Source organism: Hemicordylus capensis, chromosome 4 (assembly GCF_027244095.1).
Source record: "Hemicordylus capensis ecotype Gifberg chromosome 4, rHemCap1.1.pri, whole genome shotgun sequence".
NCBI classification, from domain to species: Eukaryota; Metazoa; Chordata; class Lepidosauria; order Squamata; family Cordylidae; genus Hemicordylus; species Hemicordylus capensis.
Window position 1 is genome coordinate 312,495,353 of NC_069660.1, and position 26,500 is coordinate 312,521,852.

Below are 26,500 nucleotides of genomic sequence, written 5' to 3' on the forward strand. Positions count from 1 at the left end.
CGAGAGTCTTGGCTTTTCTTTAGTTAATACTAGCTGAATTGGAGCATGGTAGGGGGTAAGGAGCCTTAGCCATCACCCTGCTCTATGAGGACCCCTAATCTGGCTGCAATGTACTGTGTGTTGGAATATTAGTCAGCCAAGGCTCAAGTTTGTGTGATCTTGGCAGGTAACTTGCTTCAAAGCAAACCGTTTTGCTTTGAGGGGCCCACCTGTCTGTCTGTAACAGGATGTAGCTAACCACTGATTGTTCCAGCTCTTGTTTGCTAAGAGCTAGTTTTTAGCTGACACACTAAAATACAAGTAACAGAGATAATGTAGAGAAATGGGCCTAGCCTTCTAGGAAGGGCAGGAGCATCAGATGACTTGAATGTGTAGAAGAGAGATGAGATGCCTATGTCAATCAGAGCTTGTATGTCTGAAAGGTAACCATATAGGGATGCTTGCCTGAACTGAGCTTGTGTGCACAGGTGCAAGAACAAGTTGTTTACTGCATGGTATATAAGGAGGCTGCCCCAGATCTCGATGCAGCTGCCACCTGAACTGTTTGCAAACTGGGTAATAGAAGCTTTGTTTGAAACTCTGCTACTGGTGTCTGGTGAATGACCTAACCAGGAGGACGAACAAGGTTCCAGGGAAGCCCCTGGCTTTCACCCAACACTGTAGAATAAAGCTGTCAAATGTGGCATTTATATATATATATATATATATATATATATATATATATATATATATATATATATATCTGTTAACCAACATTGTTTTTAGCAGACTTGGTGGTACTTTTCCTCCTTTTTAGTATGAATTCTAACTGGGCTTCTGTTATACTTGTTTTAAGTAAACTCCATGCATTCTGGAGAGAAGTGGTTCTCCTGATTTTCCCTTTCAGTTTTCTTGTCACCAAACCCCTCATTTTAGAGACTTTTCTCTTCTGAAATTCAAAGAGGCGGTTCCCATGATCAGTGGGAGCCACCTGGAGTGGATTAGCGGGGAGAGTGGGCTTAGCCCGCTCTCCCCGCAGATGACCCAGCAGTCTGCCGAACTGGCCACTCTCACGACTACCGACTCTGTTATGGAGCCAACGGGTGCTGGGGGGAGGCCGTGTGCCTCCTGGAAGCTCCGGTATGCCCTGCATGAGTGCACAGGGCATGCTGGAGAGACCCCTGAGCCGGGAGGTGGCTTTTCGCCTCCCCTCCGGGGGTCTCCTCATGAGTTGCTGTGGCGCAGAGCTGCACCGCGGCAACTCACGATCAGAAAAACCAGGTTTGCAGAGTGTTCGCTCCACAAACCCGGTTTTAGCACTGGGCTACTTGAGTGGGTGACCTGCTTAGGAATCACTGGGCTCAGAGCTGAACCCGGTGGTTCTCATGATGGGAAAAAACCAGGCTAGCCTCCGCTAGCCCGATTTTCTCCCATTGTGTGAATAGCCTCAGTGTGTCTGTGTTAGACTTCCTTGGTGATTCTCTCCTCACATTCATGCTGAATTTGATCACACTATGGTCACTGTTCAGTACACTCAATCTTTAAACAACTTTCCTACATCTCGTTTCTATTGCTTCCTTCTGTTATGCATCTCATGGAGTTTATCTCCTCTAATTTTCTAATAACAAGCTTGATATTGTAAAACAAGCAATTTCTCTCTTTTTTCTTTCTCTCCTCTTTCTTCTGAAATGATGTTGTGTTCTGTGTTGTTGAAATTAACAACACTTTGATTTAAATTTGTGTAATATCCCAGTTAGCAACTGCGCCTCATTAAAATCTACATTAAAAAGTCCATAACATTAGTGGAATGGACAGATTCCAACATCCCTTTCTATTTGCCATTTCCTAGTAAAAGGCTTTAAATGAATGTCTTAATTATACCCCAGATATTAGCAAGAACATTACAAAAAAGTAAAATTATGACATAAACCACGGATCTAGTCCATTTCCGTCATAATTTTTCCACTGGCCTCTATATTTTCCATCTCTTGTTCCCTTCATTGATCACTCTAGGGTTGTTGTTTTTTTATTATTATTTTAATGAATTTTATTTTACATTATTTCCAGCTACAAAAACAAAAATCAAAATATAGAGTGCTAAGCCTGTGGCTCAGGATTCTTGAAAGGGCAGCTTCTAGCATGAAGGAGAGGTAGACAATAAAACAGCTCAGATTCACTAAGATCGGATGCTAACGCTCTTGTTTTGTAGGTGGAAGCAGAGAGGAAGAAGCAGCAAGTGTCACTTCCTGAAGATTAGAAGCAGGGAAGGTGGGGAAGGGAGATGTGGAAATGATGCCAATGCTTCGTGCTCCTGCTTTGCACACAGATGGTGCAGGTTCAATCCCTCACTTCTCCAGTTAATAGTTATTTAAAAGGAGGACTAACTAGGAAAGACCTCTCTCTCTCTCTCTCTCTCTCTCTCTCTCCCCGCCCCCTCTCTCTCCCTCTCTTCCCCCCCCCATCACAGCACCCCCACCACCACAGACTTTGTATAGGCACTGCCAATCATACTAGTACTGAGATAGTACTGATCTGGGTAGGCTGATGGTCTATGGATAGTACTAATCTGGGTATTCTGATGGTCTGCATCAGTATTAAGTATCTTAGGATGTTTTTCATATGTTTACATAGAGCAGCACTGCAGTTAGGGGTGCTGAGTAGGTGTGACATCAGGCAGTGTGATGGGGAAATTTGGAAGCTATGAGCAGATTCAAGCATGCATCTTATCATCTGAGGACTGTGAAGTGAAGTAACCACTTGCACGTGTGACTGGACCATTGCAGATCACACAAGCAGAACTTTTCGATCACCACCCACAATGCTTTTCAGTGGAGTCCATTCTGCCTGCAGCCTCGGAGATGCTGCTGCCAGTCTGTGCAGACAATACTGAGCTAAATGGACCGATGGTCTGATGTGGTATAAGGCAGCTTCCTATGTCCCTATCATTCATCAAGTGTGGAGACATCATGTGATGTGCTTGTGTGTGTGAACCAGTTCTACGGATGAGGGGAAGGCTACTTTAAGCCAACACACTCAGCTAGGGAGGCTATAAGGCACATATGGGGATCAAGACAATGTATTTTGTCCTCTGAAATATGCTGTCCGTTGCATGCTTAATTGGGCAGCAGAAGCAGTCTCTGGGACAGACACAAGGCCCAGTCTAAGTGAAGCTATTGGCTTTTCTTATAGCCACCTGTGGCTCTTGTTCACTATCCATAATGCATGAATCACTCATACAAAATCAGATGGCTCACAAAAGATATCCCAAGGAGGCCAATTTAAGCCCTATTCACACATTATGTTCACTGCATGTACAATCTGTGTACAGTGTGTGCATGCTTGTACCTCTCTGTACACACATACAGTTATTCACACCGTATGCTGAGTGCATATAAAGTAGTTCATTTCTTATCTGCATCCTTAATTTCAGGGGATCTATGCCCATGGTTCGCCTTCAAAATGAATGCACATATAGCTATGCACACAAAAACAAGTACATGTGTACAGACATCTGTACACTTATACAACACAATGTCTGGATAGGGCTTTCTTTATGCCAAAAGTTCTGATGCCCAGAACTGCAGCACCTAAGGACTACCACAAAATTCAGCACCTTGAGCATATCATTCCGGGGGAAACCACTTTAGTTTCTAATCCTTAATGTCTCAGCTATAAGCCTGAAAAGTCCCTGGGTTTTTTCTGAAGCAATCCCAGACACCTGAGAAGGGATTCAACAGGAGTTCTACTGATCAGGAGGAGGGTAGTCAGTATTCTGTGTAGTTCCTTGTTCCCTTCCCTAGGGTGGCAGATGAATTGTGCAAAATTAGCAAATTGAAGCAAATTGACTTGATCTGCATAATTTTTAGAACAGCTGGAATTGACTTTTCTGACATGGTGCAGATGCTCTTTGTCAAAGTCTCACACATCATCCCTGACCTACCTGCTTTAGAAGCTACTACAGGGCAGACTCAGGAAGAGTAAGTGAATACAGCATACAGGAGGTGAAAAGTCTTCAGCTATGGATAATAGTTTGGGGAGGGGCTTTACTCAAGATCTTTAGCGCTGGAGCCATTGTGGTTGGGGATGGTGGGCGCTGTAGTCCAACAGCATCCGAAGACCCAAGTTGGAGAACTCCTGCCTTACTGTAAGAGTAGAGCTGTTCCCAAGTACACAAGAGTGACATGAACCTATTTTTATCTGCGAGGTGTTGCAGAGATATAGCGCTACTTGAGCAAGGGAAGGGATCTCAATGAATCAATACTATGTTGTGTTACACTGATGTCCCACAGCCTACCACTGAGCCACTACAGGCAGCCAATGCAGATGTGGGAACATTAGCAGGCCCATGAATGTCGGCAGAGATTGTCAACCTTGTGTGTCCCGCTATGATTTGATAGCAATCTACAGTAGTGGTTCTCCAAGGAAGCACTCCAAAGAAGCTTCTCAAGGGTCCTTCCATGAGAAGCTCGGTAATAGTTCCCTGAAAGACAACTTACTGAGGTTCCCTTGAAATGCATAGCCACAGACAGGGATGCTGTTTGTTCCAGGGTCATTCTCAGACCACCACCACAACAAATACAGTGGTCCCTCGACTTACGAAGATAATCCGATCTGAACGCACGTTCGTAGGTCGGAATTTTCGTAAGTCGAAAAGCGCATCCACGGAGGTCCGGAACACTCGTAAGTCAAGGAAACCGCATCTAAAAATTTGTAGGTCGAGGAAGCCGCATCTAAACCGGCAACGACTTCCGGTATTTTTTGTCGTTCGTATGTCAAAACATTCGGATGTCGAGTGCTTCGTAAGTCGAGGGACCACTGTATGTATATACCGCTTTTCTATCAAAGTTTCCAAAGCAGTTTACATAAAGAAATAATAAATAAATAATAAGATGGCTCCCTGTCCCCAAAGGGCTCACAGTCTAGAAAGAAACATAAGATAGACACCAGCAACTGTCACTGGAGGTACTGTGCTGGGGGGTGGATAGGGCCATTTGCTCTCCCCCTGCTAAATAAAGAGAATCACCACGTTGAAAACCCCAGTTAGCAGGGGTCACGATAAGGCAACAATAGCCAGCACCCTGCATGAAATGAGTGTGCACCTCAAAATATAAATCTGTACATGCATAAACTATACACAGGGTCTGTTCACACAACCGCATGCATAGTTGGGTGGGCAGTGGGGAAGGCAGAGGTCATCCTACTTTCCCCCAGATGACCACTCACAACCTAGGCGGCACGCAAGCCACACACCCACACAACCAGCACTGCCAAGGGCAGCGCGGATGAATCTCCATTCTACTTCTGGCAGCACTGGTAAACAGAGGCCGACAACCATTGTACAGGCCTCCATGAATCCCACAAGGCACCGCGCAACACGCATGATGCATTGGGGCATTCCCCCAAGAGATGGGCGCTCTAGGCACCTGTCTCTGTGTAGTATCCCAGCTAGCACACGAGCCCGTAGCCCAAGTTAAGGGAGCACTCGCTCACTTAACCTCAGCTAACAGCCGGGCTAAGAAGCAGGGCTAGGCGGTGCTACCCCACCAGGATCAGACCCAAACCTGGCAGTTCTCACATGCAGCCTAACCCAGGCTGGGCATCCCTGGTCTGTGTTAGGCTGCGCATGAGAACAGCCTCACAGATTGCATGTGTGTGGAACATACTGTGTGAATAGGACTGCTGTCTGCTATAGGGATACTATGGCCAACATGAAGGGGTTCCTCAGCAGATTAGTTGAACTGCTGGAAGTCTGAAAAGGCTGAAAATTCAAAAATGTAAAAATCACTGCTCTTCAAGGTCGGCACACTTGTTGTTGATACAGTCTCAGTTGCATGGTGGTCGTAGCCATGGGGGGCAGCGCCTACTGGCTCAGATGACGTTAAAGGGGGATTCAATCAATTTATGGAAGACAAGTCTATCCATGACTACCAGTCATGACGGTTATATGCAGGTTCAAAAACAGTAGCCCTGTTCACATAGTATGTTCAACACCTGTACAATCTGTGTGCAGCATACACATATACAGATCTGAACACACATATAGTTATTCATACCTTACCTTCAGAGCAGGTACAGTAGTACACTCCCTATCTATACCCTGCATTTGTGGAGAGTTGAATCGAGGTTCACTTTTGAAGTGAACACATATACAGTCATTCATACAAACATATGCAACTTGTGCACAGACATCTGTGCACACATGCAATATAATGGGTGATTGCACATGATCAAAAGGAGTGGTTTGGGGCTGGAATTGGTCCTCACCCCATACTGGACAGACGAACAGAATTCCCATTGGACTCTGCAAACCCTGCTCCCAGAGTGCTGTAGTGGCAAGCTTGGATCAGAAAAGTCTCCAAGAATCGGGAGAACCTTCCCACAGTGCACTGCATGGCCAGGAGGTGGGAAACTCCATGACGTCAACAGCCATGCTCTGATTGGCCACGTGGGTGGAAGTAGGAGCCAGGACCAGGCTTAGCATTCATTGCTAGCATGGGACCATAGAGCATCCTGTGCAGAATGGCATATTCACAGCTAGCAGCCCCTCAAGCCGCAGCACTCTCTCACAAACATGGCAACCAGCTGCTGGGACCTGAAAACACCAGGAAAAGCAGACACACGATCAACAAGCCTAAGTACTGAGGCCTCTGCTCTTCACTCTCCTGGGTTAAGAGCAAGAATTAGAAGCAGGTTTTCACTATGTTTCCCAAGTAGCACGGTGTTTTCTAAATGTTACATAGCTTTTTCTGAATTAAAATGGGAGGCACATTTCACTCTCATATTCCTATTTTTGGAGGGTGTATAAGTAAGAAACTGGTTGCCCTCCAGAAGATCCCACCTCCTGTGTTTATCTGTGGGTCACTGTTCTGAAATATCTACAGTGAGTTCAAACTGCTGCTTCTTTGCATCTGGAGTAACCGGATGATCCAAACCCATGGAGGTAAATTCAAAAGAGGCAACGCCAAGGCAGAGACTCATGCACAGACATGGTGGGCAGCCTCCTCTGAGGGTGAGTACTTTGGGTTCACAGAAGACCTTCCTTTTGAAATTAATTTATTTCTCATGGTACACTAGCAATTCCAGAGGTGCAGAGAGAGATGCTTTTTTGAACCCCTAGAAGGCTGAGGGCCCCCAAGATATTGGTCCATATTGACAAAATTTGGGGGTACAGGTAGAGCTCTGATCCCTTGAGTGCTGTGCCCTGGGCCCTGCTTGACCTCTCTGGGGCCCTGAGTATTTCTAACACAGCCTTGGCACGCACACATTTGCAATTCCTAGACTATAGGTATGACTCAGTATGAAGTCAGTGTTTCATACAGCTTATATTTCTCAGACAGAACAAGCTAAGGAGATGTGATTACGTTCCGCTCACCTAGCAAAAGCTACCCAATTCCAATGCAATCGTTCAAAACACTGGAGCAGAATAGGTTTTGACATCTCCAGGTGCTTCCATTAACCATAGTGGCCTAGCAATGAAAGCCAGGCCTTACCTCCAAGTTCCCAGAAGGCCAAAACCCAAATCACTGTCTCTTGAGTTCTTCCTGAGACCAACCAAAGCTTCCCGTTATTTATAAATCAAAAGCATTTAGAGACATCTCTTAGCAGTAATAGTAGTACTAGTAGTCGTAGTTGTAATAGTAGCATTTAAAACAAGGAATGCCCTGTCTTTTATATAAGTAAAACAATATACATTCACCTCTGTAGATCATCCTTGACCAAGCATTCAAAAATATATATATAATTCCTATGCATGCAGGCAGTTCTGCATACTCTCTCTCTCTCTCTCTCTCTCTCTCACACACACACACACAGAAATAAAAATAAAATAGAACTCAATATGTTATAAGAAATTGTATAAATAAGAGCCAAGAAATAATAAAATAGATACTCTTTAGTTCCAATTGTTGCCCCCTTTAAAAAAAAAAAAAATCTACAAGCATGGCAAATTGTTGGAACAATAACAAAGAGTTAAAGCAAATGTATTCAAAATCCCTATTATTTGCTTTTGAGTATTACTTCCATTGCTAGGGTTGTGTTTTTCCCCCCCTCTTGTGTTTTCATAATGCATACCAGTTCTACAAAATGCATGCTGTATTTTTATATATATTTTGTAAGGATTTGACCTGGCAAGCAAAAGCAATCCTTCTTTCCTGCCTTGTTCCTTTTGTAAAAATGTTAATACACTCTAATAAAATCTAGCATTTAAAAAAGTATGATATACTCAGTATATTGACTGTTTATGGCACATGCTTGACTCAGCAAAATCAAAAAGGAGTCGCAGCTTTCCCTATCCCTTCCCCCGCCCGCCCCCCACTTTTTCTTGGAAGCCAAAAGCAGGCCAGAACACGACTGCTTAAAAAGGAAGAATCAAAAGGAAAGAAAACCAATACCTGATGCTTGGATAGATACTCTTTTGTTAGTCGCATGGCACTAGTTGTGGAATTGCGTGTGCGCACCCATACCCACACTCTCAACACACGCATACGCACCCGAGCTCACACACACAGCGACCTGCTTGTGAGGGCAGAAAACAAGAGTTCGTTAGGTCAAGAGTGCCGGTGTGGCACATGAAAGGCTCCCAGCTATGTGTGCAACTTTGGATTTCGATACCCACTTCCCGTCACCTCGAATCTTCCGACTATCAAGGGGAGGGTCAATGTAAGGCATACTTTGCTGGAAAAAGGTTCATCCATGCGTCATGCTCCAGGGCTGAGTCTCCGAAAAGGGATTTGCTTTCTTTCCTCCTTACCGTTAGCCTCCTTCAGGCTCAGTAGAGGAACTCCTGTTTTTAAAACACCCAAACAATCTTAGGAATAAAGGACCGAAACCCCCAAAGACAACTGACTTCAGATGGATTTCCGCCGTCTCATCAGCCGGTGGCTATCTGTAAAGCTGTGCAACCCGGGTGAGATGGAGCTTACAGGGGAGGGGAAAAGGCTGTTTTTTAATGTGCTTGGCGAGATCTCCTCTATCTTGTAGGAGATGGAATGAAAGTACTGAAGGTTCAGCTTGGAGCTGAAGGAATTCTGGTGGGACACAACCCGGCTGGTGTATTCATGGGACCTGTAGCACATGCAGGAACAATCTGACTGAAGGTCTGTCACCTCTGCTTTGTACCGTGGCCGGCCATGCTGGGAGTCCTCTTCAATGTGAATAATCATGCTGTTGCGGTTCCCTGCCAGGGACGCCTGCTCCTCGGCCTCCCGCCTCTCTTCCTCAATGTTCATGAACAACCTGAGAACAACCAGATTGAGAAATGCCCCAATGACTGTCAATCCCACTAGGATGTACATAAAGCTAAATGCCACGTAGAGCGGCTTCTTCTGAAGGGCTCCTTTCGTCTGAAGGGCCACATAGTCCCCAAACCCGATCGTAGTCAACGTTATAAAGCAGTAATAGAAGGCCTGGAAAAAGGTCCACTCCTCGCAATGGGAAAAGGCTGCTGCTCCTATGCAGAGGGTCCCTATGCAGGAGAAGAAGCCCACGGCCACCATATTCTCCATGGAGACATCTGTGCTCCTCATTCGGCAGCACTTTTTCATCCGTTGCAAGAGGTACTTGACAAAGGTGTTCATGCGTTCACCAAGGCTCTGGAACATGACCAGTGTCAAAGGAATGCCCAGGGCAGCGTAGCACATGCAGAAAGCCTTCCCAGCATTCGTTCCTGGGGCTGCATGCCCATAACCTGGTGAAGCAAAAGACAGAACAGGTCAAGTGACTAAAGAGGAAGGAAGGTCCAAATGCTGCTGACTGGAATTATCTGTTCCAAATTTCACATGTTGGAAGGAAGGAAGGAAGGAAGGAAGGAGAGGAGAGGAGGAGAGCTGGTCTTCCCCTAGCTAAGCAGGGTCTGCCTTGGTAGCATTTGAATGGGAGACTACATGTGATCACTGTAAGATATTCCCCTTAGGGAATGGAGCCGCTCTGGGAAGAGCAGAAGGTTTCAAGTTCCCTCTCTGGCTTCTCCAAGATAGGGCTGAGAGAGAGATTCCTGCCTGCAACCTTGGAGAAGCCCCTGCCAGTCTGTGAAGACGATACTGAACTAGATAGGCCAATGGTCTGACTCAGTATATGGCAGCTTCCTATGTTGGCCCTAGGAAGGAAGGAAGGAAGGAAGGAAGGAAACTAGCAAAGTGGATTGTGTAAAGAACATCTCAAAATACATGAAAGACGAACATGAAGCTGGATCAGTGGGATGCAACATCACCTCTGTCTCCTCTTTCCACCCTTCATGAACACACCCATTCACATGGATTGCATTTTCTGATGAGTTTTAATGGTAAGCCACTTTCAGAGCCCATCTTCGCTGAAAAGCAGGGTATAAACAATAATTATAATAAAATAGATAGGCAGATAGACAGACAAACAGACAGACAGGATAGAGAGCAATGCCTTCCATTACCAGGGTAAGTCATTCTCCTCCTTTTAAACTGTTTGCAAATGATCAGTTATTTCCCCATGAGCTCCCATTTGGGGAACTTCTCACAATGCAAAATCTGCCTAAGGTATGTACCAACATGGAACATTTTTTATGAGGGAGGGTTGATCTTATGTTGACTGAAATATTTACACATTGGAAAACATACTATTTAAGACCTGGATCTTGATTCTGCTTCTTCACTGAAGCTCTTATAATAGCTCCTGAGGAGGAAAAAAGCTAAAACATTACATAGTGGTTAAACACTACAGAGGATGTGGGCGGGGTGAGTGCGTGGCAGGTAGCACACACCTGCCCTTCTCACCACCACCTCTACCCACCACTTTGTGGCAACAGTGAGGAGGGCAGGCAGGCAGGCAAGTAGGTTATAAGAAACACCTTCCAGCTCATGCACCATCCTCACCACCATCTCCATCTCTTCCTCTACTCGCCACAAAAACAATGGGTGGAGGCAATGGTGGAGGCGAGGAGGGCAGGCAAGCAGGCGAGTGTTCCCCATCATCCACTGGCCTGCTCATCCCTCTCACCACTGCCACAAAAGCAGAGGCTAGGGCAGAGGCCATGGGGAGGGTGCGGAAGACAGCTGACCCTAGGTCCAACATTACCCAGGCTATTGCCACCCCTGCCCGCTTTGCACCCTAATTGGGCACCTAGTTCACTTAGGAGGGAGGCTGGACCTCATGCACCACAGCTCTGGGAGCACAAACACCCTCCTGGAAAAGACCGTCTTTTTCACTATGCCTTTGCCTTTCTTTCTTTCTTTCTTTCTTTCTTTCTTTCTTTCTTTCTTTCTTTCTTTCTTTCTTTCTTTCATCCATCCATCCATTTATTGCATCTGATAGATTGTTACGCTGCTTTTCATCAAACTCAAAGCGGCTAGTCTCTTAAAGATAGTGGCCACATTTACATGTAATGTGGAGCTACAGTTCCATGGACATTAGGTCCACATGTAGGCAAATAGGATTTCATGCTATTTCATGCTATCATGCCCCTGCTAACTTGGCAAAGAGGCACCTTTTAACATGGTGATTCTCTTTATTTAGCAGGGGGAGAGTAACTGGCCCTATCTACCCCCAGCACAGTACCTCCAGTGACTGTTGCTGGTGTCTATCTTGTGTTTCTTTTTAGACTGTGAGCCCTCCGGGGACAGGGTTCCATCTCATTTGTTTATTGTTTGTCTGTGTAAACCACCCTGAGCCATTTTTGGAAGGGCGGTATAGAAATCAAATAAATAAATAAATAAATAAATAAATAAATAAATAAATAAATAAATGTGGTGACAGAATCGAGGATTCAGATTTGAAACCCTGCATCTGAATCTGAACCCTTGGATTGTAGTGAGTTTTGTCGCCACAACCCAAGGTTCCACACAGCCTGCGGTATGCCCAAATTCAGAACCGCAGGCTGTTTCCCCAGGAACAGGAGTTGAGGGATGAAGCTCCCCCTTCAGCTCCGGCGTGATTGGCTGTGTGGGCTGTCCTTCAGTCAATAAGGAAGCCCACACAGCCAGCAACCACACCTCTCTGCAGCCTTGTTGGGAATGCCGTATAGGAATTGGTCTTCTTTTATTAAATTGAATAGAAATCAAATATATTATTATTATTATTATTAATTATTAATTATTATTCTATTTCTATACAGCCCTTCCAAAAATGCCCCCTCCCCTTGCCTCATGCTGTGTGGAGGGTGATTTGTCCCAGCCCCTGCACGAGGCCCCAGGAAGAAGGTGATTGGGCCATGGGTCATGGGGGCGGGGCTTAGGCTACAGCTTCAGTGTCTCCTCACCCCAGTTAGGCAGTCCAGCATGAGATTCCCCCACCCTCCCTTCCCTGGGAGTAGAGCAGGACTAGAGGCTGGTCGTCCTTCTGGGGACCGAGTAGGAATTTTTGGCTCCCAACGCATTGGCCTTGTTGGGGGTGGGTGGGTTTCGCCTACTCCATTCTGTTTCTTTAATGGAAGTTATTAGATAGTCAGGTCACGGCTTGGCAGGGACAGTGCAGGTTTGGGTGGTAAGTAGGTGGATTGGAACGTCGGTGAGCACCCTTGGATAGTTGAATGGGTGATTGGTCAATTGCTCCCTTGTGGTTTGTGCGGCCCAGGGAGGACGACTCACCATGAAACCCGCTTCAGGACTTCACAGCCCTTGGGCTGCGTGGTCCGGGGTGTGCAAAGACCTAGCAGGATCCAGGCCCCCTTGGGGGGTTGGCTGACGCCTGCTGCCTTCCAGACCCAGGGTGTGTCGCCCAAGCAAGGCGCAGGGGAGGATGGGGAAGTCCAAACCCGACTGTTGCTAGGCCCCAGACTGTCTTGGGGAGGGGAGCTTACCCCTATCCAGTCCGCTTACACGTTCAATAGTTTCAAATAAAGCTTTGTCCCTTTTACCCACTAATTTGTTGTCTGTGTCTTCTTGGGGCCTGGGTCTGGGGACAATGGCTCAGGGCAGTTTACACAGAGAAATAATAAAGCAATGAGATGGATCCCTGTCCCCAAAGGGCTCGCAACCTTTTAAAAAAGCAAAAATTCTTTAAAGCGGCTATTCTGTCTGCATTGGGATGTTACTCCGTGAGCATTTGCCCAGGGCCAATCAAGAAACAAATGCTTTCAGAGGGAGCACATTTTTAATGAATAAAAGTACAGCATGTCTATAGTGCTTTTTAAATATTGAAAATGACTCACACACATATTAGCCCAGTAAGCATTGCCAACAGTCCTATATAAGGTAGGAAAATATGGGCATCTCCATATTGGATATTCACTTAGGCCATAATCCTCTGCAGACTTACTTGGCAGTAAGCCCCATTCAAGACAGTGAGACTTAGGGACATAGGGGACTGTCCTATACTGAGTCAGACCACTGGTCCATCTAGCTCAGCTTTGTCTACACAGACTGGCAGCGGCATCTCCAAAATTTCAGGCAACAGCCTTTCCCAGCCCAACCTGAAAATGCCAGGGATTGGACCTGGTGCCTTCTGCATGCAAAGCAGATGCGCTACCACTGAGCTATAGCCCCTGTGGGCTTACTTCTGAATAAACACAGTCAAAGCTTAGGTTAGGATACAAAGAAGAAATAAATGTCAGCCAAAGAGAGAGAGCAATTAAAAAAGGAAAAGCCAGCGGAGCATCTATTCTTATTTCCCTTGAAAGGATCTAATTCCCCCCCCCCCTTCTGTGAATGAGGTCAGTCTCCAGCAAGATGGATATCAAGCTTGAATGGATGCAAGCAAGTGGCACAACAGTGGAATTCATCTGTCAGTGCAGGTTGTTTGGGGAGTCTGGTTAGTTTCCCAGGCAGAAAATGCCACAGCACTTTAACACACATCAAAGAGAAGTGCTCAGCAAAGAGAAGTTCTTAGATGCGTGTAGGTGACAGACACCTACCTGGAGAGAAACTGAGTTCTCTAACTCGACTACATGATCAAACTAGATCTTTAGAGCAAGCGACTGCGGCTCTACAGTACAGTTCTTCGGCAGCTGCTCTCGTTGCCCTCCGGTCTCTCATAAAAGGTTGGGCTCATTCAGATCCTACTGCAGTCCCATTCAGACATTAAGCGGCACCTGTGTTCAGCTGTCTGTACACTTCCACGCGTTTTTGTGTGGATGTCTGCACATACATTCGTTTTTAAAATGAATGGGTACAGATCCTTTCAAATGCAGGATACAGATAGGAAGTGTACTGCCGTACATTAGGGATGTGCGAACCGGTTCAAATTCTATACATTTGCTGACACCTCCATGCTTCTTTATGGAGAAAAACCTTAAAACTTTAAACCTTAAACTTCAAAAACCACTTAAAAATCACCCCTTTGCCCAATTCCTTTCAAATAATTCTGATAGCTTCCTTGCCCACCCTAGGAACTACCATCCACCAAACTCCACTCTACGACACCCCTTTCCCCCTGACGTGAAGCTATACATTTGCTGCAATCCTAATTATTCTCTATGAGGAATTCAAAAATACTTTAACAATTCACCAATAATCAGAGGAGTGTCCAATTGCCTTGGGGTTTTGTGGGTGGTATGCACCCTTGTCTGTCTACCACCCACCCTGCTTTTGTGCCCCTAGGTGCTCCACAATAGGGGATATGAACTGGTTTGGGTCCCATTATACTCTATGAGAAAAATAATTAAAAATATTTCAAATATTCATTAAAAATCATAGGGGTGTCTTATTGCTTCAGGGTTTGCATGGTTGTTGGCATCCATGGGTGCTCCACAATAAGGAATAATGGGCTGGTTGGAGTCCCATTATATCCTATGAGAAAAAAATAAAAATAATTTTCAAAAATTCATAAAAAATCGTACAAGTGTCTGATTGTTTTGGGGTTTGGGTGACAGGTACCCCTGGGTGACAGTTACCATTCTACCAATTTTTGAGTGTCTGAACCAGTTCAAACCAGTTCAAATTTGAACCAAACCAGGGGGTGGTTCGAACAAAACCAAACCCAAACCACCCCCTCCTGGTTCAAACCCGGTTCGAATTCGAACCAAACCGGGTGAACTGGTTTTGTGCACATCCCTACCGTACATGTGTGCCAAATAATGTGTGTGCAAAATAACATACACTGTACACAAACTGCACATGCATTGAATATGATGTGCAAATACTGTTTATGATTCTGTGTCTGCATTCACGGGAGCAACATAGTGGGAGCTCATGGCAAATCTCCATTACCTCCAAAGGCCATCTTGGAGCATCAGATCCTTCTAATTTACCGATCACAGCAGAGGCACAGTGAGTATACAGTAGGTGCACATTACAAAGCCAATTCCTCCCAATCCAGTGAACAAATGCAAAACTCTGTAAATAAAACCGCCTTAACAGAGACAGGATACTCGTCCTTCTAGACTGGGGCAAGCCGAAGGAAGATCAGGATGTACTGTTAGATCTCTGGTTGACTTGCTGTAGGAAAGGAAGGTTTCAGACTGCCAACTGTTTAACAGTTAACAACAAAAAGGTTGCTGTCCAATGTACACTAACTTGCCAACTGTAAAATGCGATGCAATGCTTGAGTCATGGCACAACTTGTTCTTCCTTAAACTCGCAAGTAAAGAAATCTATCATGGATGGCCCAGTTATCAAAGGGCATGGTTCATGGGGTGCAGTAAGCAATGAGCTCCACCCTACAAGCCATTGTTTTGCACCTCGCTCCAATTGGTGGACCTTGGAGTTATAGTAAAAAAGCAAAGTAGATCCTACAAACCTGAAGTCTTCCCATCCCCGATCTAAACCAAACCTATTTAGTCTACCTGGCAGCAGCTCACCAAGGCCTCACCAAGAAGGCTTTCCCAAGCATCCTACTTCAGATCCTTTAAACTAGATATCCCAAGGATGGCACATTGGAGTTTTCACACACAGAGCATGTGCTCTTCAGTACACATGAGACAATGGCAGTTTCTGACCGCATTCACACATAACGCAGAACTGCGGGTCCAATGGACCCTTCCCTCCACCCTTCCCTCACCGCTCTCCTGTCCATATTCAGATGTCACAGAGAAGCACTCTCCCTGCAGTCAACGAGACTACAGAGAGAAGGGGGAACTGGCTGTGCAGGCTTCCTTCTGGCATGAAGGACAGCCCACACAGCCAATCATGGCCAGAGAGACTTCAGCCATGCTTGCTCCCTCAACTCCAGTCACACTGAACACAGCCTGCAGTTCCAAATTTAGACGCACAGGCTGTGTGGAACCTCGGGTTGGGGCGATGAAACTCACTACAACCCAAAGGTTCAGATTGCAGTTTAAAATGATTTTAATTGTTCATTGATTGTAATTGTTCATTGATTTTAATTGTTTTTATTTTGATGTAAACTGCCCTGAGCCATTTTTGGAAGGGAGGTCTATAAATTAGATAGATAGATAGATAGATAGATAGATAGATAGATAGATAGATAATCATGGGAAGCCTCAAGGAATCAGAGTTGCAAGCATACGGGCAACACAGTGAGATAACCTCTGCCCCCTAAAACTCCATTTCCACATTACGTGCAAATGTGCCATACACCCAGTCGGGATGCTACTCTTGCCAAGGGATTCAGCATCTTCATGGTGAGTTTCCTACCCCTGGCCATAATGTGTAGAATGCATTGTTGTGAATTTCTCCACCCACAAGAACTCTTTGGCATTTGTCAGCAAGGGCAGGAAAACTCACCAACTAGTTCACACACACTGACTTGTTCTGAATGGTATGGCCAGTGTGCGGGAAACTCAGAATGAGAGTGAAGAATGAAATACCTACGCTAGTTCTGCCAGGGCCAGGCTTAAGGGTGGGCAAACTGGGCAGTCATGGAGTGGGTGTTGACCTGATCTTGGCAATGTTTGTTAAGTGTATGAGATAGGAAGCAAAAGAAAAAAACAAAAAACAGAAAAACCCTCTGATTAAAAGTGGGGTGGGCACCAAATGTTCTCTTCATCCAGGGCTCTATTTATCCTAGTCAGCCCTGTGTATTACAAAGATTAAGACTGTTTGGAACTGGCTATTATATATATCAGTGTCATACTTCTTTGCTTGTGGCCACAGCAGATATTATTTTTATTGATTGATTTTTACATTTATATCCTGCTCTTCCTCCAAGGAGCCCTAAGCAGTATACAGGATTACATTTGTCCTCACAACAACCCTGTGAGGTAGGTTAGGCTGAAAGATAGGTTACTGGTCCAGAGTAACCCAGTAAGTGTTATATGCCCAAAGGCAACAAACCAGCAGGAATCTGCACCCATATGCCACCCTGCTTCTGTTGCTGAATATAGACAGCAAAATGGAGTTTAGATAACACTCTTAATAATGCCAAGGTAATAGAAATACATCTGTATTTTTAACATTCATCTTTGCACAGGTTCGTAACAGGAAACAACACATAAAAGGTAAATTATAAAGCCAGTAATAAAAAGCTACAATCCAACCAAAGTTAAGCATTTCTATTAAATTCCTTTGATTTTTATTAAGCATTGAGTCTATGCTTAAATGTCTCACATTGGAATGAATGAGATGTAGAAGTGCTATACTGAGGATGGATTGTGTCCATAGCACTTTTATTACGGACTCAAAGTGCCTCACAAACATTATCGCAATACTTCTTTGAACAGTCCTGTCAGGTATTTCTCTAAAGCATTTATGCTGCTCTTCCATTTACCACAACTCCCAAGGTGTCTCACCAGAATAATGAAAATAATATTACATACAAAATGCGTCTCAGAAAAACTCAACAGATACTTTATCTTGATTATTCAAGACACTGCTACCTCCCCATCTCCTTCTCCTAAAGTAGGGGTGGGTAAACCTGGCTTTCCAGTTGCTGTTGAACTACAACTCCCAACTTCCCCAGCCACATTGTGTCCGGGGATGATGGGAGCTGTAGTTCAACTACAGCTGGAGGGCCAGGTTTGCCTGCTTCAGTACTAAAACAAAGAAGCTATTCTCATGACCACTGAAAAGTGGGAGCCCAGCCCACTTTCCAGTAGTCGTGAGAACCACTGGGCTCATGGGTAAGTCCAATGGCTAGCCTGCTTAAATCCCCCTCCTCTAAAATGAAGTTAGTGGAGTGAGTACTCCTCTAACCCCATTTTCCTGATCATGCGTTGCTGCGGCTCGGCGCCACAGTGACTCACGAGGAGACCCCCAACCGGGAACCAACAACAAGCCTCTCAGTGTCAGGGGTCTCCCCAGAATGCCCCATGCACTCTCCGGGCAGACCCCAATCCCCGCCGCCCCTACTGGCTCTGTGATCTGGCCACTTAGGGAGGGCAGAGTGCTTGTTTCCGGGGGAGTGGGCCATGCCCACTCTCCTCGCCACACCCTCCTCAGTTCTCCACAGTGCTCATGTGGAGAGCCTCAACGTGTTTCCCTCTGGCACTGGGGAAGGAGAAGAGGGAGGAAGCATAACAAGTATTTCCAGAGCTTCAGAGCCTCAGTGGCATACTTTTTTTAGAGAAGACTGGATCTACATTTCCCAGCATCCCTAGCAGAAATGACTTGGGATGCTTGGAAATATAGTATCAGTCTCCTGCTAGAGATTATCTTGCTAGTCCCACCACCACCAAAAAAGGCCCTGAGGAGCACCTGCTTCCACCACCTTTCCTCTTCCCCAACACCAAAAGCAGTACACAAAGTTTGATCCCATTTGGGGTCAAACATTGAGCAGTGGTTACACTCCTAATGAGAAGTACAGCAGAGCAATAAAACCAGATGTGGAGAGAGCGGGGAATCCACAATGAGAACCAGCTCCAGTGACAGGTTGGAAAGCCTTGGAAAATAAAGATGTTGTTGCCTGGTGCTGGGAAGTTTCAAACCAGGCAAAGTTTCATACCAGGCAAAGTTCTCCAAGGAGGGCATTACATGCAAGGCAGCACCACTGGGAAGGCCCTCTCTCTGGTCACCATCAGGTTAACTTCAGAAGATATGCACACACACATATCTCTGAACTGCATCTCACTGGGCACAGAAGATGACCTTCTTGGTGGTTGCACCCAAGTAATAGAATACTCTGCCAAGAAGGGCTCACCTTACTCCTTCATTATTACTCTTCCATGCTCACATGAAGACCTTTCTGCTAGAGCAGGCTAGGGATGTGTGTGAAGCAGCTTGAAATCGAGCTGGTTCACACTCGAACTGGTTCGGTTTGAAGGCTCAGCATTGGACCAAACCAGGTCCAGTTTGGTCTGAGATAAAGCCAAACCACTCAGGCCATAGGAACATAGAAAGCTGCCATATACTGAGTCAGGCCATTGGTCTATCTAGCTCCATATTTCTTCACAGACTGGCCCAGTTCAAGGTGGGCAGGGAAGTTTGGGCCCAGTTCAAAGTGGGCGGGGAAGTACTTACTCCCATAGGTGGCTGTGGCAGCCATGGGGGGGTGTGCTGAAGGGGCCGTGGGGGCTGCAGCAGCTCCGCCTACCCCAATTGGTCTCCCCCCAGGTCTCCCAGGCCCAGTTTGGCCCAGTTTGGGCCCACCTCAGCCCTGTCTTCAAGCATAGTGGCCATGTTTTTGACCTCCACACATGCACATGGGCCATTTGCGTGACCACGCAATTGCAGGCTTTTAACCTCTAGCACAGGGGTCTCAAACTGTGGTGTTGCAGATGTTGGCCAACAGATCCTATCATCCCTGGCTACTGGCCATTGTGACTGGGAATAATGGGAGGTGTAGTCCAACAAAGGATGCAGGAGCACAGTTTGAGATCCCTGCTGCAGAGTTTTATTCCCCATCTCTGGATTTTAATGCTTTCTATGGTTGGTCTTACGTACTATCTCCTTTTTATTCTTTTAGTAGTTCTCATTTTTTATTTTATGCTGTGAGCCAGCTTGATAATTTTAATGGTAATAAGAGAGAGAACAATCAGTTCTCCAGGGTTTACACAGGAGTATATCCCAAATCTACTTAGAAATGCCAGGGATTGAACCTAGGACCTTCTGCATGTCAGGCAGGGCTCTCCCACTGAGTTACAGCTGAGGACTTGGGAATAAAGAGAATAAAATTCAGGCAGGCTGTGTTACTCATGGGATGCTGAGGCTGAAATAGTGCCCTCCCTAAGGCAACTTAGTGAGCTCTTGACTTAGTGAGATTTGTGAGTAGCAGCAAAAAGTGGAATGTTATTATTTTAATCCTAGTAGCAGCAACAGCAGCAGCAGTGGTGATTTTAAAAAAACAACACACCATTAAGATCTCCTTCCGCACCATTTGCAGAACCTCAAAAGTGCAAATGTAATGCAGCTAATTTTCTGTTCCTTTGAATCCAGTTTCTCAGGCAATCTGGAACCCCCCTGCTGTTATTTACACCAGAATGGAAGCAGCGTCAAAACAAGGAGCCTTTTCCCATCAACTTCTTTCATTTTTGCCATGGCAATGAGGCTCTGCCTTCCTTTCGCTGGGCCATCTCTCCTTCTGACAGCAGGGGTGGGGGGATGTTAACTACGCCAAATCCCATGACTCAGACTTTTCTTACTCATAGGCGGCAGCCCGAGATAAAAGATAACAACAAAGGAAAATTGGCTCTGAAACATAAATATGCAGGAATTCAAATACATTGGGAGAGGGAGAGGTCATGACTGAGGAAACATGTTAACTATATTTCCTCAGGGAAATCATGCCAAAGAGTGACCTGGATGTTAGCACTCATTTTTGTAATACTATCAGTATGCAGAATGCCTTGCTTGCCTTCGCCCCATAGACTAGACACCTATGGCCACCATTGTGACTCGTCTGTGAGCTATAGGTCTGAAGGAGGAAGGTGAGGACTAGACCAGGCCTGGTTTTTGTCATGATCCTGATCCAGGATCCCCTAATGGGGAAATGAGGCAGAATATTCAGAGAATGACATAGCCTGGGAAGTCCCTGAGGCAACAGACTGCATTGCCAGTCTGTGAAGACAATACTGAGCTAGATAGACCAATGGTCTGACTCAGTATGTGGCAGCTTCCTATGTTCCTATGTCAGGACCCCCCATACCAAGAGAACCAAGGGAACCCAAGCCATCTCCTCCACCATGACCTGAGGACACAGCCTTGCTATCACCCTCTGACTTTGAGGAGTTCCTTGCGGGAACTCATGAGGAGACCTCTGACCAGGAGGTTACAAGAAGCCACCTGGCACGAGGGTCTCTCCAGAATGCCCCGCGCACTCATGTGGGGCATGCTAGAACATCCAGGGGCCAAGCAGTTCCCAATCCCCGCAGCCCCTACCGACTCCATGACGAAGCTGGTAATCGTGTGGGCAGTCGATCCAGCCGACCAGGGAGTGTAGAGTGCTCGTGTGTGGGGACAGTAGGCCAAGCCTGCTCGTATGGAGAGCCTCACTTTCTCTCTCTCAGGTGAACTTAACTCAAAGGGTCCTTTTGAGGATTAAAATGTATGCAATACATGAAATAAAAACCCTGCCATACCTGGAGGCTGTTCATACACTGAAAACTGGGTTGGACAAGTGTCCTGCCCAGGTTTGGGAGCTGTGCACACTCCCATTTTTCACTTGTGTGGGAGCAAACAACTAGGTAGGAGGAGAGAGAAGTCACTGAGGCCATTCACACAATCAAAAACTGTGTTCTACCTGGGTAGGTTGGAGGGAAACCTGGGTAGCTGGGTAGCTTTTCCTCTTACCTTGCTTCTACACAACCAAAAATTGGGAGCACACACGGCTACCAAACCTGGGCAGAACACAGTTTTTGATTATGTGAATGACCTCATTGTGCGGGAGACAGGAAGTGGGATGAGCAGGGCCATCCTACTCAGCATTTGACCAAGGTAAGAGGAAAAGCTGTCCTCCCCAGCTCTTGTCTCCCACACAATCACTTCTCCCTCCTCCTACCTAGTTGTTTGCTCCCCACACAACCAAAAATTTGGAGCACACACAGCTCTCAAGGACACTTGTCCTACCCAGTGTTCAGTTGTGTGAACAGCCTCCTGGATGTCAAAATAAACAGATGAAGTGAAAGGGCAGTTTCATAAAATACTGCAGCAGTTCTAACCCTCCACTGTCACAGCTTCTTCTTGTACAACTGGATTGTTGAAAACTGTTTGCCTGAATATTTTACAGTAACTTCCTGCTCCCAACCAAGCCTTCTGTTCTATCCCACTTTTTTTTTCCCATGGTGGAACTCAAGGCAATGTATACATGGGGTTTCCAGGAAGTCTCCCATCCGGGTACTGACCAGGCCCAGACCTGCTTAACTTCAGCAAGATTGCTGCATCATTTACCCTCAGACAATACCTTTGCTTTTAACTGCTCAGGCACAGGTTCAACACAGCACTTGTTACTGCTGCCTGAAAAGCACCCTGTGAAAGCCAACAGCCTGTACAAATGCCTAACCAAGGGTAATACAGACAACCAAATGCCACTTGCTGTAGCATGAGTGGACACAAGGCTATGGCAGCTTTTCATGCTCTCCCCGGTTGTCACTATGAGTAGAAACATAGCAAATGCCCTGGGAGAAAGCTGGTCTCTTTGCCCCCAAGACACCCCTACCCCATTTTTCACTCCAGCTCTGTGGACAAGCCAAGAACTGTGTGGGCTGACGTCAGAGGCGCTCTTACTCCTGGACATTGTCCAGGGCCTCCACAGCCCCTGGGCGCTTCCAAATCCTCTTTAGTCTGTCCTGGGTGGTGCAGTCACCCAGAAGAGCATGATGATGCTTAATTTGAAGTAGTGGTTAGTTTTTCTATTCCATTCTTCTCCTTGAGTAATCATAATCCTGACTAAAACTGAATTTCCTTCAGTAATCCTAACCCTGACTAAAACTGAATGTGATTGGAGTCAGGGGATCTGTGACTGCAGAATTGTTTCTTGAATGTTAGGGTTGCAAAAATCCTAAATTAATCATTTATTCAGGAAGGGCTTTCTTGATTCCATGTTTGGGAACTTTCACTATGATGACAAATCCATGAGTGTCCATGAATATCCAAATCCATGCAGCATGAGTGTGAGCAAAAGATGTCTGGAGGGGGGAAAAATCCTATATGTGAAACACGAAATTGTTGCTGCTGTTACGCATATGGAATCACTTAAAGGTCAAAAGGTCAAACAGATTTTCTGCAGAAATACACTGGACATCCTTAATGGACCACAGCAGCTGGTGCGAATAAAGTTAAAACAAGTTGAAATAAGCCTCACTGTTGCCCCGGCTCAGCCTGCAACTCTCTCCAGGAGATTAACGGCACCAGCCACAAGCCTGCTATTCTCTCATCAGCTCTGTTGGGTCAGACGCTTGCCTTTGCTTTTTTATTCTGAAGGGTAGAAGGCCAGGCTGCCTCTCAGCACAGCATGACTCAGAAGAAGGATGGTTGCCGCCGCATGAAAAGTTACCCCCAGCACATGGATGTCAGCAAGTAAATCAAGTCAACTTAGTTAAATGCCTGTCAGCAATCAAGCAGATGGCAACGAAGAGGCAGAGTTGAAAGGGTCATCCAAGAAAGCGATGGCGAACGCAGACTCAGCAAATCCACGCCGGATGGAGAGGCAAATGCTAGCTTCCCTTTGCTATCACACGGTAGCTCAGCAGCATGAGATGGGCTTGACAGCTTGCATAATATGATCTGTTTGGGCACCATAATGTCCTTCTATCAATCAAACACGTGCATCTCCAATTCAAAGACTGGATACAACGGCAGCCAACCCAGCTCCAACAGGCTATAGAAGACCTGCTGGGTCTAAGACCATAGGACCAGCCACCCTTAAGCTGCAGTTTGGGGCATGCTTATCAGTGAATAGACCACATTGAACACAGCAGGCCTTACTTCTGAGTAAACAAGCATGTGACTGGACCATAAGTCTTACAATTGTGCTTACAATGGGAGAAAATCAAGCACATGCTTAGCTTCAGATTTAAATCAACAGAACCCCAATGCAAATTACTGTGGTTGGATTGTGTCCATAACAATCACCCTATTGATTCACAAAGGTCCATCAGCATTATGTTTTCCACAGTAGTGCACATTGCACAAGAAGCCTCTAGAATATGGAGAATATGATGGCAACAGCTATCCTCTATTTTAGGAACACAGTAACTCAAGAAGCTGCTTTGTATCAAGTCAGCTCATTAGTCCATCTACCTCAGTATTATCTATTCCAACTGGTCTATCTATCTATCTATTATCTATCTATCTATCTATCTGTCTATCTATCCCAGCTTAGTGGTTCTCCAAGGTTTCAGGAAAAGGTATTTCTTTCTCAGCCCTACCTGGAGATGCTGTCAGGGATCGAACCTGGGACCTTCTGCATTCAAGCAGATGCTCTACCACTGAGCTACAGCCCCCTAAGGAGAATCCCCTAAGGAGAATATCTTACAGCAGATAGTGCTCACATGTAGTCACACATCCAAATGAAAACCAAGCTGAACCCTGCTTAGCAAAGTGAACAATTAATGCTCACTACTGCAATGCCAGTTCTCCATCCCCATCATCTTCCAGATAGAGGCCGCCTTCGGACATCACGCCAAACCAGAAGCAACCATGCCAGAGGTTCAGGTTTGTGGTTGTCCGAATGCAGGAACCTGCAGTTCGTCACAAAAGGAACCTGAGGTTTTCAGACCCAAACCAAAATTGGAACCTTGAGTTTCAATGCCGAAATCTCAGGTCAGAAAGCAACATCATGTTGTCAGCAGTCAATTTCACTGGATGACCCTGAGTTCCAATGTTGGGAAGGAAAACAGTTTCTTTGTATATATTATCCCATCAGGCATTTCTAGTCCTTCTGTTAAAAGGGGAGCAATCAGTTGTGGATAAAATGCTAGATGCCGAGCAAAGATGCCGGGCTCCAACCTCTACTCAGCCATGAACTCGGCACAGTGACCTTGTGCCAGTGACAATCTCTTAGCTTAGTCTACCTCACAGGGGTGGTTGTGAGGCTAGACTGGGATAACCCCATATATGCCAACCTGAGCTCCTTGGAGGAAGCATAGAAAGAAAATCATGAATACAGATGGGGAAGGATAGCATTTCTCTCCATGGTGTTAAGAGCTCCTTTAATATTTACTGTGCTGCTTTTCTCCCCTACAAAATTGGGAAATGAGGGGAGCTGGGATATTACTGGCATTTTAAAATCTCATTTCTAAGGTGGCGGGGGTGGGGACCTTTCAATAGATCTTTTGTTTTCTCAAGTAGCCTTGAAACTGGACAATATTTTGCCCATTTTACAGATAATTTATACAGATAATTTATGTTCTAAACAACGAGCTTCGGCAATCAGTTACATGAGATGACTCCTGCTTCTAGTGTAGTAGTAGCAGTAGTAGAAGTAGGAGAGAGTCGACAATTGAAGAATTCAAAAACCATTCATCAAGGAGCTGCTGAAAAAAGTTTAACTAATGCCAAAAGGTAAGCAGACCATTTGCCACATGGATTTCTCAGGGCAAGGAATTCCACATCTTGGGGACCACCATTGAGAAGGTCTTCATACACATCACCACTAACGGGTCTTCCAAAAGGACTAAAGGGATGATCACATGATGAATTTGCTAATTCTGCTGTAATCTTGGGGTAGCAAGCATGAATTGCTCCCCTTGCTAAGCAGGGACCACCCTGCTGCTCTTCCCAGAGCAGCCCCATCCCTTAAGAGGAATACCTTAAAGTGCTCACACATGTAGTCTCCCAATCAAATGTAACCAGGGTGGACCCTGCTTAGCAACAGGGACAATTCATGCCTGCTTCCACAAGACCTGCTCTTCACATTTTCTTCTTCTTCAACTTTACCCCCATCTAATCTTATGTTTTAACATAAGAACATAACAACAGCCCTGCTGGATCAGGCCCAAGGCCCATCTAGTCCAGCATTCTGTTTCACACAGTGGCGAACCAGATGCCACTAGAAACCACAGGTAGGAGTTGAAGGTATGCCCTTTCTCCTGCTGTTACTCCCCTGCAACTGGTACTCAGAGGCATCCTGCCTCTGAGGCTGGAGGTGGCCTATAGCCCTCCGACTAGTAGCCGTTGATAGACCATGAAGTTATCCAAGCCCCTCTTAAAGCCATCCAGGTTGTTGGCTGTCACCACATCTTGTACAAATGCGCAGTGTAAGAGATTTCCCCTTATGCATGGGGCCACTTTAGAAAGAGCATCTGCAGCCTTGCATGCAGAAAGTTCCAAGTTCCCTCCCTGCCATCTCCAGATAGGGCTGAGAGAGACTCCTGAATACAAGTTTGGAGAAGCTGCTGCTAGTCTGGGCAGACAATACGGAGCGAGATGCACCAAGGGTCTGACTCAACAGAAGGCATCCTATATTCTTATATCAAATTTCATTTGCTTATATATGATATGGATAAACCCAGATTTGCAGAACAATTTGTTATGGGGCAGCTAACAAATAGTTTATTATTATATTGTTGTTGTTGTTGTTATGCTATTTACACACAGTCTACCAGATGTTATTGACTGGTATTTGGTACTTCAATTGTCAGGCCTTTCCAAGGGTCTAGGATAACGAAAGAAAAATTAAAGATAGCGCTGTAGTATTCGTGGTGTCCCGCGTAGTGTGGCCTTCTGTAGTTGATGAGTTGTAATTTTATCGATGCCCAGGGTGTCAAGATGGTGTTCAAGTTCTTTTGGTACTGCACCAAGGGCACCAACAACTGTTGGCACCACTACTGTTTTCTTTTTCCATAGCC

The 26,500-nt window shown here is 45.7% G+C and overlaps 1 protein-coding gene across 2 annotated transcripts in view; it reads right to left on the reverse strand.

Annotated features, from left to right (window-relative positions):
• Window positions 1-8,308: 8,308 nt before the first annotated feature.
• Window positions 8,309-26,500, reverse strand: part of KCNK9 (potassium two pore domain channel subfamily K member 9) — a 138,936-nt gene continuing 120,744 nt past the window's right edge. For both annotated transcript variants that reach the window (XM_053250728.1, XM_053250726.1), the window contains one exon: window positions 8,309-9,664. In XM_053250728.1, the coding sequence (XP_053106703.1) occupies window positions 8,826-9,664 (839 nt within the window). In that variant the 3' untranslated portion in view covers window positions 8,309-8,825. The remainder of the gene's footprint in view (window positions 9,665-26,500) is intronic.